The sequence below is a fragment of the Anabas testudineus genome, chromosome 5 (assembly GCF_900324465.2).
Source record: "Anabas testudineus chromosome 5, fAnaTes1.2, whole genome shotgun sequence".
In the NCBI taxonomy this organism is placed as follows: domain Eukaryota; kingdom Metazoa; phylum Chordata; class Actinopteri; order Anabantiformes; family Anabantidae; genus Anabas; species Anabas testudineus.
The window spans coordinates 13,277,607-13,289,972 of NC_046614.1; the positions used below are offsets into that span (position 1 = coordinate 13,277,607).

General features: G+C 41.5%; 1 protein-coding gene across 1 annotated transcript; it reads left to right on the forward strand.

The window, feature by feature from the left end:
* The first annotated feature begins 891 nt into the window (after nucleotides 1–891).
* LOC113154259 (transmembrane protein 88) lies at nucleotides 892–6,462 on the forward strand. Its single transcript, XM_026348357.1, has 3 exons — nucleotides 892–1,041; nucleotides 1,912–2,206; nucleotides 4,673–6,462. Exons 2-3 carry the CDS (start codon nucleotides 1,913–1,915, stop codon nucleotides 4,898–4,900), a joined length of 522 nt encoding a protein of 173 aa, XP_026204142.1. The 5' UTR covers nucleotides 892–1,041; nucleotide 1,912; the 3' UTR covers nucleotides 4,901–6,462.
* The last annotated feature ends 5,904 nt before the right edge of the window (nucleotides 6,463–12,366 follow it).

The following is a 12,366-nucleotide window of genomic DNA, read 5'->3' on the forward strand; positions in this document are numbered from 1 at the left end:
CAAATATTAACTTATTAATCTACTAGTTCTAAAGTACTGAAACGTCCCACCTTTCACCTGGTACAAACACAACACCCTCATGTGTTTCTGTATAATGCTTGTTTTCTGATCCAGTTCTATGTGTATTCTTACATAAGTTCAGAGCAGATGGACGAGGTGCAGCATGTGTAAGCTGTAATTAATGAGCATCCTAATCTAATTTCCCTTAGATATGATACGATCCAATTACCTGAGTAAACAGGCACACAGTACATTTACTTTTAAACCTTGGGAAACAGAGGTTCCCTGAGGTTTGACTGGACGAGATATTCAGAAAGCAGTCAAACCCCTGCAGTTTTTTATTGTATGGTAGATATTTGAGTCCATCTATATCCAATGACAAATGAACGGTTTCATAAAGTCTTTTTTCCAATGTAGTTTCTGGTTGAAAGCTTCACTACACCCTGAAGTGATGTGATGCTGTCCTGGCCAAATCACATGTACTTCAACATCATCACACTGAGGAGATGAAGTTCAACCACTGCAGGTCAGTAAAAAATAAGGTTTCAACTCATGCAGTTTTTTCATCACATGTTTTTTTTAATGTGATAATCCTTCAAGTTAAGACTACTCACAGCTGTAAAGCAACAGTTAGCAGCCTGAATGGAGCCATCAGCTGAGTTATTAACCCTTTATTATAATACAGTACATGTTACTGTGCTGAGGAGGTGTTCGTGTGTGTTTTGACAAAAAAATCTGAAACTAATCTGAAATCTGAAGTTAAATACATACAGCTGGGACCACGTGGACGCGCACTGACGGCGGGGCGCGCGGCCCGGAGCCGCTCGCTCCATCACACGCACGGCGGCTCCTGCAGCAGCATCACTTGTGCAGCGCGGGGTTCAACTCACAGGTGCCTGAGCTGCAAGCTGCTGTAGAAACAAACTGCTTCGAGAAGTCTTCATCTGATTTTGTACGGAAAGTAAGAAAATCCAGGTCGATCGGAGGGAGACGAGCTGAACACGCACGGTGCACGGACTGACGGGTTTCTGCTGTTTGGAGGTAGGAAACACTAATGTCACCAAATTGTTGTGTTGTTTAAAGACGCCCTGTTTCAGCCTCAGTGAGATTACTACACTGTGTGCATGCAGAGGAGCTCCGTGGTTTTATCACTTTCCAAATGGAAAAAGCAGAAAAAGAGTGACGTGAAAAAATTAAAACTAAATGTCCTGCACAGTGTTGCACGTATCAAATGTAAACAAGTAAAGTGAGTAGATCCAACAAAAACCAACGAGTTGATGACATAGATTAAATAAAACTGCAGTGAGAGGGCCAGGGCATGGGATGCTGCACACAACTGGTTTATGTCTGCAGCTCAGCAGGATGCTCAGGTTAAAAGGTTTCGGACTGATTCCGTTTAAAAGGATCCTATCGACATACCGTCCGGTCTTTAGTGGCAAAGCCACGGTCGATGAAATCGACCAGAGGAGCGACACAAAGACGTGCGTGTAAAGTCAGAGTCGGCTGTTTGATTTACTTAGTCTGATGAGTTATTGGCTGCAAGGAAAAGATGACAGCGTGAGGACAGAGATCTGTCTGTGCCCCACTGCTCTTATTTAAAATCCAGCAGGTATGCAGAAATTAGACACAGCTGAAGCAAACACGTACAGCATGCACTTTAGTCATTGTTTGTAATTGTAAGTAAGAAATGGATCAGTTCAAAATGCCATTAGTTTAATTATATGGATACAGATTTTCACTCTACAGCGTTTAAATATGTAAAATAAATGTTTTGTAAACGTGCTCAGGAGTGAGAGGGTTTTGCATTTTGTCTCCTTTTATAATGCCTGTGTCTATTTTGCATTGATTGAAGAGATCAGCCACTTGTAAACCATGAATACATGTGTGAGTAGCTGCTCTCCTCTTCTTCAGGATGTGTGGTATGGACGTGGACCTGGATGATGGAGGCTCAGGCGAGGAAGAGAAAGAGGAGGAGTTCTGGATCGGGGAGGGGGTGAAGATGCTGCCTCCTCCTGTGGCCCACAGCGAGGGCAGCGCGTGGGGCAGCCGCAGGGGCAGGTGCGGCTGCGTGGCCTGCGGGGCGGCTCTCGTCCTCTGGAACCTGTGTGTGGTCGTGGCCAGCGCTCTGCTCCTGGCCGTGGTCTTCTCTGTGGTGCTGCTGCCTGCAGTGCTGCTGCTCTACGCCGGCTTCCTCTGCCACTCGAGGGTGAGTTGCCAGCAGACAGGTGAACCCCACTTAACAGCTGCTACCCGTGTTTGTTTATCCTCATTAGAGCGAGGACGAGCTGAGAGGACACGTTATTGTAGTTAATAGCTGATTCATTGGTGCAGTTTGAGCTTTAAACTGCAGGATGTCACGTTGCATCTGAGCAAATCACGCCTGGATGACTAGTCAGAGGAACTGATGTAGGGGGTTACGATTATAATACCAAATACTAGACACTGATTCTGGTGGCAGGAATGCTAATAGGCCCACAGCACCATAGTTTCACATCACTAGACAATAAGATGCACATTTAAAAAAGCCGAGTTAATGTGGAGTACAGTATTTAGCAAGTTATTAGATTGTTTAAATCTCCACAAATTTAGGTTCCAAAAGATTTGTCACAGTCTGTTTTATCTGATAGAAGTGTTTTCTGTCACTGACAGTGCAGCAAATGTGATTTTAAAGTGTAGTAGAGTAAATTAACTATGAATCATGCAAATCAAACCATTTAGTGAGCAAACTGACATCGAGTAAATGTTTCTGCAGAAATCTCAACGATGTCCTCAATTTTAGTGCTGTGTGTGAATGACTGTACTACTGAAGGTGTTTAACGCTATAAGCTTGAAACTTGCCGACTATTTGATACAACTAATAGGTTTTCTGTTCATCAAATTCCCGTTTCCCTTTTGAGCAATATGGATGGTTTCTTCCTGGTAAAGACAGAGACACACTAATGACATCCAGAGCCAACCCCGACCAATTTGGGGCTCTGGGCACGATTTTACACGTGTGTATTGCACACAGATAAACAATATTACTGAAACTTAAGTCAGATCTTTTGTTTATCTTGACATTGGCTGATAGTGAAGTGTCTGGTGTGTCACAGCCCTGAGGTCTCTACAGTCTAACTTTACTGTTTTGGTTACCACACTCTTCGCTTCAAGGCAGCTGTTTGCGAGCAGCTTCTTACATTGAACCATTTCAAGCTGAAAGGTGAAAGTTTGTGAGCGATTTGTTTACACATTGTTTCTGCTGCTCCCAAGTGGCTCAGTTAAAAACCCCAGTAACTGCAGGTTTGTAACAACAGCCCACTGACTCTGTGTTTATTAATCATTTGCATAAAAGAATCTGCACCGGTCCCTCTTTTAACCTAATTAGAAGTTTAGGCAAGTAAGTCCATGTCTTCTGTGGAGAGCCTGAGGATCGATTGGCATCTGGAGTCTGTTGATGGAAACAGGCCATCACAGCCCTCAGGGAGAATGATCTTGGCAGATTAAGTCCTACGCCTACACCTGACACCTTCCCCACAAAGTTGTGTTTGTACTTATTGGTTTTTACCATAAACAAGAAGATTAAATCTTGAAGCTTGTCAGACAGTTTTCCTCATAATGAGGTGAGGCGGTGGGTGCGGCACAGTTTTTCTGAATCACACGAGGGGCTGACATATCATCAATAAAATGTGATGAGTCTAGCCTCATGCGAAATCATGCTGTGAAGATCTACAGCTCAGTCCTTGGCTCACACGGCAGGCTAGACTAGGCTAGCCACAGTCGGATGTTTTGCCAGAGACTCCGACTGGTTGTCTCAGTCATATCAGAGTGGTGGTGGTTTCTGAAGAAGCAGCCGTGTATGACGGCACAGCAGACAAATTAGGAACATGCAAAGTGCGCGCCTGCGACGAGACTGTAATTGTGATTACAGCAGAGCAAATGTCAGTTCAGAGCAAATAATTACAGACGGTGTCAGTCAGTTCTTAGTACGGTATTGTGACAGACTAAACACGGAGAGAGGGGCCCACTGAGGAGACAAGACTGTTTGATTTGGTTCCGACACCAACTGTGCATAGACAAACTGCACTGACAGCACAATGAGGAGGCCCGTGTGCTCAGTACAATATGCACTTGACAGGGATGAGTCTGTGTGCATGTGTGTTACTGTTGCTGTTGCTAGGGTACATTTGTAGGAGGCGAATTTCCTTTTGAAAATTAGAAAAAAAAAAGGAAACCGTTTAGCGAAAGGTCTCCAGATGCAACAAAATCATTTCGAGTGTGTCTGGGTGTGTTTGAGTTTGACAGAGGAAAGGAGATAATAATGTGCTTGTACTTTTTGTGAATGAGCTTAAGCTGTTGTAAGAATGATCTGACCTGACCTTTGCTCTTCCTTTTGTAGTCCATTCGTTGCGTTACCACCGTCTCTCCTCGTTTTCTCCTCTCACTCGCCATCACAGGTGATAGACAGCTCCGAGAGGTACTGACAGCTCTGAGCCTCTGCTTATCTGAACTGTGGGGAGGCTGGGAGAAACTCTGTCACACACCACTACCCACGCACTCCCACTAATGCACCTGGATCATATGCAAACACACACACACGGACACACTAATCAAACCTAGCGAAAGACAAATCCTAACTAGAGAACAGCTTGTGCTGAAACCATGATGTTTATCTCCCCTGTGTTTGTCCTCGTAGGTCCTTGACGCCTCTTCTTCCATTTGCCAGTACCTTGATGACAACAGCTGCTCCGCCCTCATCATCCTCGGCTTTGTGATGATGTCTCCGCTTGTGGTTGTGGCGGCCGCAGTTTTCTGCGGGCTACTCCGAAGGTTTCGAGTCTTGCTTTTCATCCAGCCGATCACACGTGCCTGGTACAAAGGGCGGCTGCTGGACTGGGTGGGCAGCGTCCACGCCTGGGTCTGACCGACACAGGTGTGGAACCACAGAGTCAGACACAAGGCAACAGAGCGTTAGATTAATGTTTTGTCAACCAGAAAGAACCAGGGGGTAGTAAAATGATCTGGAAGACACTATAATACAATGCAGTTCAATACGGCTCTGCTACAGATAATCTTTATTGTCAGTTTTTGTTTGATTCAGGTACCGGAGTCACCCAATTCCTCTCATTTCCACTATTATACTTGACTTGTAGTACTGGTCTCCTCATCTAACTGTGATAAAGACAGAAAATAATCCTATTTCCTGAAAACTACTTCTTCATGATTGAGGTCTGTAGGGTTGTTGCATTGAATTGCATGTTCAAAGGTGTCTCTTTTATTTTGTCTACCCCCTGCACACAGACTTTGGGGCATAATGTGATTTGTTATAAGTATAAAAAAAATAAAATAGTGCAGAAGTTCATTGTAGCAGTTTTCACCTCAGTCTTATTTGTCTTTAAAGTAGAAACCAGTTGTATTTCTGTGAATCATAAAGCAAGTTTTTGTACTTGATTCCTGAACAGTGTACAGAAATCACAATGATCAAAAACACATCTTCAGTCGTGTTATTTGAGAGAACAACATGTAAAACAGTCTTTTTTTTTTGCAGTTTTAGAACAAACTGTTTAACAATGACAGTATTAAGTTAGATTTAGTTTCTAAAACTGCTATTTTGGTGATTTCCTATAGCAGATACTAACTAGGTAGACATGGATTTTTGTTTGAAGCGTGTTGCTGTGAAGTTATTTGTGGTTGCACATTAGTCTAGCAAAAAGTAAAAGCATACATTTTAGATTGATGATCTGAGTTTTACTTGGTCCAGCATGTTGGCCTCACTTCCCTGGGGCCTTCAAAGAGTTTGTAAAATGTCTGATTAAAAGCAGCATATGAGGAGTTTGATATTATCTGGGAGGTGAATTAAATGAACTCATCATGTTTGTACTCAACCAAGTTTATCTGATGTAGCATCATTAGCAGTCACGTCTTGTGGGAGGGCGTGTATGATACATATTTCATTTTAGTGGGTTGTTCAGGTCACATTGTACCATAAAAACGCCCCCTTTGTTATGAAAACAACAGGAGTCGACAGTACATGAGAGTAATGGATGTTTAGTGGGAACCAGGTGTTAAAGATAGATTTGAATCATCGGTCTCGGAGCTTATTGTGCTGCCTTTCAGGTCATTTAAATTTATCAGTGACACACGGGCTGCACATCCTTTTTATTAGTGCGTCCTCGCTCGGTAATTAAGTGTTCAAATTTGAGGGTTTTATTTCTCACAAGAAAGCCTTGAGTCATCATTCATGACGAGCAGTCAGTACATGCCCCTGTGCCAATGTTCTCATATTTAACTCTATTCATTTATTTAAACCTATTTATTTATCTGTTTATGTCAGTCATGTTGTTAACTCTCCAATTCGTGTACATTGTTTGTTTACAGTGATGGAGATCTGTTGGTTCCAGTACAGAGAAAAGAGTAAAATGTATTTTACGTTTGATTGCAAGCCGGTAAATACCACGGCGGAAATGATTCATTGGAAAGGTTACAGAGGCTCATTGTGGTTATTTGTCTGTTTAGCTTTTCATTTGAGTGAAAAAGCAACACACAGACCTTCCATTAATAAAAACAGGACTTTTTCCTCTTTGTCTCTGTTGTGTTGAACTTTGTTGACTTGCTGTCTCAGTCACTCTGCATATTACACAACATAGAAAAATTAGCCTTCACACCTGCAGTTTACCTTAAGTTTCAGTGGTTACATAGGTGCAGTGCAACTGAGGAAATTAATTAAATTAAAAGTCAGTCAGTGGAGATGCTGCAGTGTTGACATGTGCAGTCACTCCACCGGTCCACAGTAGGAAGGTTGTGTTTACCAAAGATCATCCCAGCGTCTGCTTCCCAAATATGTGAATTACGCATTTTGTCACATGTAATACTCCTCTAGCTCTCTGTCCATTTCGTGTGCTGAAAAAAACACTTGTGTTTGTTTGCAGTTCTGGCTCTCAAAGGTTAAACAAAGTGGCTCCAACTGGCAAGTTAGTGCCTATGCGCAGACGTGTGCCAGTATGTGGCATGGTAGCTACAACATTACTCTGCAGCTGAGGAGGAGAGACGAACAAGAAAGCACCTACTGCTCCACTCTCACGTCCTACACAACCAAACATGAAGAGAAAATGAATAAGAAAATAAACAAGATAAGGCTGAAGACTTGTATTGACATGGTGTGACTTTTCGATGGTGCAGGGGATTAAGAGGTGGAGCAGGACTGGATGCAAATGCCAGAAGTTTTTTAAGCACACACGCTGCACAGACAGCTACAGAGACATGCTCTGATGCTGCTGGACAGGTTGGTAATTTGTTTGCCACATGCGACTGCATTGACAAAGTCACACAACTTAGTTGAGTGAAACTGGACAGCTGGAGCAGATTTCCAAATAGTTGGCTGTAACATTTAACATCCAGATGTGCAGCACTACTGGTCAGCATCAGCTCAGTCTGTTGTGTGTCATTATTGGGTGACTCACATTACTACACTTTAAAGGCATCCTCTGCATATACACTGGTTATTGTAAAGAGGCTAAAATGTTCTTCCTTGAGGGAGTCGGCAAAGAACCAAACTAGATGTTTTTTCAGATTAAATCAAAAATGATCTTATAATAATAAGTGGGTCAATCACTTGTAACACTGTGCTGTGTTATTCAGCGGTTGACAATTAAAATAGAAGCGAGAAGAGTGTTAGGGAGGAAATTGCAGAACAATACAAAGAGCTCTTAAAGCCAGAATCTTCAGCTAGAAGTAAAATGTGTCATAATTACACATAATCATAATCATGCCTTTAAACAATGATTACATTTTATATTATATGTAGATAATACAAAACCTGCAGCTCCTCTTAAAAATGCTTTTCATGTTGTCTTTGTTATTCATTAGCTCCTTTAGTCTCATTTAGTTTAACATACAGCATTGAACTTTGACATTTTTTTTATTGTTCTCATTAAATTAGTTTAAGAAAAAAAAAAACACGTTGAATGAATTCTGTTTAAAACACATGATGCTGAGTCAGCCTATTTGTAAACGTAGGAAAACAAACGTTTTAGGACTTAAAATCTGTGACATAAACACAACATCCACACACTGAGAAGACGCATGCAGATGTTAAACAGATGTGTATCATGTTCACTGTCTCACTTTAACACGTTGGCATGTTTATTTAGTAATAAGTAAACCTAAACACAGAGTGCAGCTAAGGATGATGGGGATATTCTACAGGTACAGTATTTGTGCACAGGCCAAAGTACTGGACGACTGATGATGATGGTACCAGATGAAGAGTTGTAGAAACACTTAATAATATCAGTTTATCCTGAGGTGGACACAAAATCTTGAAGCCATCCATTGAATAGCTGTTCTAGACTCACTAATGGAGTTATAATTTAAACATACCCACATCCCTATTTTTATTTTATGTGTGTTTTTTTGTGATAAGGCAGTTCAGTCAGCGGCACACGCAGCTGGTTTAGTCCAATTCAACAAGTATTCGTTTAATACCCCACTGGCTCATTAACTTTAAATCCATTAGTGTAAGGGTCCTTCCAACAGCTTTCACCAGTCCCACACATCTTCACCACAGCCATGAGAACGTGGATTTTCTGGGTTAAAGTGGACGCTGTAATGGATGCTTCTGTCTGCCTGAGAGCTGCTTTTAAAAAGGCAGTCCATCAGGCGGTAATTCAAATCAGCCGTAACAATAAGAAAAGACACTTGTGAAGAACGGACTGAAATGATGTTCAGCTCGAACACAAACTGTTTGTGGACAGTTTGGTGGTTTTACACTCAACACACACTCCACCAGCATTGAGTCATTCATCACAGTAAATACTAATATTTTATTGCTGTTGTAAATATCACCCTCTGGGTTGTGATTATTACTTGAAAACTAATTACTTAGAAGTTATAAGTCTGGGAGCAACAGTGTACAACCACAAAGCTAAAAAACCTGTTGATCCGTGTGTGTGTATATGTGTGTGTGTGTACTTATACTACTCGTACTGAGTAGTTGAGTCAGAACTGAGTACTTAAAATCACAACCAGAACTCACAATCCTCTTTACAAAAGGTGAAACAAAGCTTCAACAGCAACCTGTCAAACTGTTCCTTAACATTTGTGAGTCAGTAAACACATCACCGTCCTAATAAATACTGATGGTTCTGTAAGAGTCCTCTTCTAGCAAAACCACTTTGTTGCTGTAAATGTCAACAAGAAAAGTGGATTTCTGAACTCGGTCCAAGTCAAACCAAGAAACACTGACAACACGCTGTCAACAAAATAATCTGTCAGATCACGAAAGCCAAAACACTGGTCTTCTCAGGCAACGCACCAAAACAGGAACATGCTGCTTCGTCTTCCACACACCTGATGAGCCGCTGATGATGACGTTAGCTGTCAGCAGAAGTAAAGGAGATGTGGCAGCGACTTTTTGTATTTCCTCACTCTGCATGCCTTTATTTTGTAATTTTCTTCTCAGCCTAAACATTACCTCCTACCAATTAAACTGTCATCTTTTTCTAAACTGCTGAAGCTTGAAATATGCTGCAAACGTCTATTAAATGGACACTTCATTTAATCTGTCGCTATGGCAGCAGATGTTTGTGTTTAAGGTGTGTTAATAGGTGTCCTTGTGTTCTGTGCTGAGTATGTCAGTGTGATGTATGTGTACAGTGTTTGTTTTTGTGCAGTATAATGCGATTATCTGTGTGTGTGTGTGTATGTGTGTGTGTGTGTGTGTATGTGTGTGTGTGTGTGTGTGTGTGTTTGAACCGCATGTGCCTCTTTTTATGGGCACGAGTGGTCAAGCAAATAACTGCTGTGTTAGTACACAGATGTTCGCTGGCACAGGCGAGCAAACAAATTCATATTTCTCATTTTCTCTGCACATCCTGTGGCGGCCAACTGATGGTGATAAAGTGCGGGAACACAGAGGGATAATTACCAGTGGGCAGTGAGGCACGGCGCCTGCAGCAGACTGTCAGAGGAGACAGCACTTGCAGGGGAGGTCAGGGGTATGGAGAGGTGAATGCTTTTAATTGGTATAATGAACCTTTTGTCTTAAAGGGTTCATATATACACCCTCATCCAATTAGCTGCTCACATATAGGAGGTATGGAAGGCCTCTTGCGCTAGTTGGTGTCCTGAAGAGCTCGAAACAGCAGCTGCCATCAGCAACTCAGCAACAGCAAAGTGTAGCAGGTTATGTTGTGACATGTTATGTTATCTTATCTTATTTTAATGTATTGTTGTGTTGTGTTGCAAAAACTAAAATAATATTAATTACATGATCAACGCTCTTCACAGCTCATTTCAATAGGTTCATGTAGGACCTCAGAGAAACTGTTCAACATTTTGGAAATACCTTGGGTACCTTATGTGTTAAAGGAGAAGACTGATGTCCCTCTCATGTCTGTTTGTTAAATAAGAAGCTAGAACCCAACAGTGGTAAGCTTAGGTTTAACCACGGGGAAAACAGAAGCAGCCCTGAAGCTCACTAATTAATATGTGCATGTCTCAGTCTTTTTATGACAAACTAATTAAATACTGAGCACCAAGAGGCTCCAGGTTCACTGCCAGGCAGTTGATTTGTGCCGATTTGACTTATTGATTAATTACCCTTCCCAATCTAGAGGGACAATCAGAATCTAATTTTAAAGGGTAATTGCACCCTAAATTCTCGTTTAGTGCCGTTCATGTTGATGTTGACATATTTGTTTATTTCTGTGAAGATCGTCCTCTATCTAAATCCAAAGGTTGAGGCTTCTATCTACCTTTTAGTAGTGGTTTTGTGGTTGGACATTTGTATTTTTTTAGTTCAGGATTCTCATCTTATTCCAATCCAAACTTGCCAAAGCAAACACTGGACCTACTGTGTAACCGTTGAACTTTTTTTTTTTTCTTGTTTTCAAACAATGTTTTCTTTCTGTTATCTTGATTTTTTACCGATACAAAAGCACTGATTTGTAGATAAACTGTATTAACTTGATTTTACAATAGTCAAGTTGTTTTTTATGGAATCCAGTATTGTTATCACCTTCCACCACTTCTCCATTACCTTCTGTAAAGCTAATGCCTTGTTTGTGGGTTTAGATGACTGTGTGCACCTAAAAATATGTTAATATTGCTAGATGTTACATATTCTTACACAAACTTATAATCAAAGTATGTTGGGAAACACAAGCGCCTCTTCAGGGGCCCATAGCTATTTTTGCATCAGGGCCCTGAAGGAGGTTAATGCAGCAATAAGCTAAATGTTACACATATGCATGTGGCAGCTCAGTGTTTAAAAACGTAAAACTGTTTTCATGAACTAGTAGGGAAGTAACTAGGTCTTTAGAGATGCCAGCAGGACTTGAATAAGGTGTCAAAAGCAATTTAATCTCCTCCCGGGTTCCTGTTCCTGGCTGCTCGTCTGATACCGAGCCACAGGTTCACAGAATGCAAAGGTCTTCCTGTTTATAATGACAGCGCGGTATCTTCCATTTTTAGAGGTATAACGCGGCTATAACATGGTTCAGTCATGGTCAGCGCTGAGAAGCAGTGCATTCTGTGTCACAAACTGTGCTCACAATCAAAGGCAATCATGGGAGTATTTACAGTGCTGATTGGTGTAATGTTCCTTGTCTTTCCTCCTTTGACTCCATCTGCTGTGTGAAGGTCACGGCTACAAAAAATACAAATATTGTGCTTCATAAACGAAGCTTTAACATTTACACCGCTAGAATCAAAGCATAACACAATCAGAGTTAATAATATTAAAAACACTGCCGCGATGAAACCCTCCCTTTGTCTCTTTCTCTGCTGATTTCTGAAGCACTCTTGTGAAAATGAATCGGTCCTAACATCAGAGTCTCTCAATCCATTTTCCACTCTTGTTCTCCCCCCACCCATCACTTTCTCTCTCTGTCACACACAAACATACTCAGCCTCTTTGCTTTCACTTCTCTGCAGCACAAAAAACAGCTCTCCCTGCATTTACCGTCCCATCAACCATTTTTTTCTATACAGCTGTGTTGTTCACGTACTCAGTTTCTTTTTTTCTCGCTCCCTTTGTGCCTTAAACAGAAAAACATTTTCTACCATTTCCTATTTCTGCACTGTTCATGCTCAGATTTGTTCCTTTCGTCTTTCTCTCTCTTTCCTCCTATACTTTTTTTTTTTAAATATCAGCAGGTTTTGCAGATTTCAGGACACCAGTAGATACAAGTATTGATAAATCAAGTCTTTGGCTAGATGCTCTACAGTAGGTGTATTGAAAGCTGAGGAGGCCATGATTCATGTCCTTTTCACGGTGCTCTGTGTTTTATATCACAACAGACAGTGTTAATAAACACCACTACAGATGGCACTTGGCCTATGAACACTTCTTCACGCGCCACCACACAGACCACGCCAGCATCACGCTGT

What these genes read in the sequence shown, in the direction of transcription:
- LOC113154259 (XM_026348357.1), top strand. Translation starts at nt 1,913, where the DNA reads ATGTGTGGTATGGACGTGGACCTGGATGATGGAGGCTCAGGCGAGGAA. An exon ending in GCTTCCTCTGCCACTCGAGG is followed by an intron (nt 2,207 to 4,672) that starts GTGAGTTGCCAG and finishes TTGTCCTCGTAG; the next exon opens with GTCCTTGACGCCTCTTCTTC.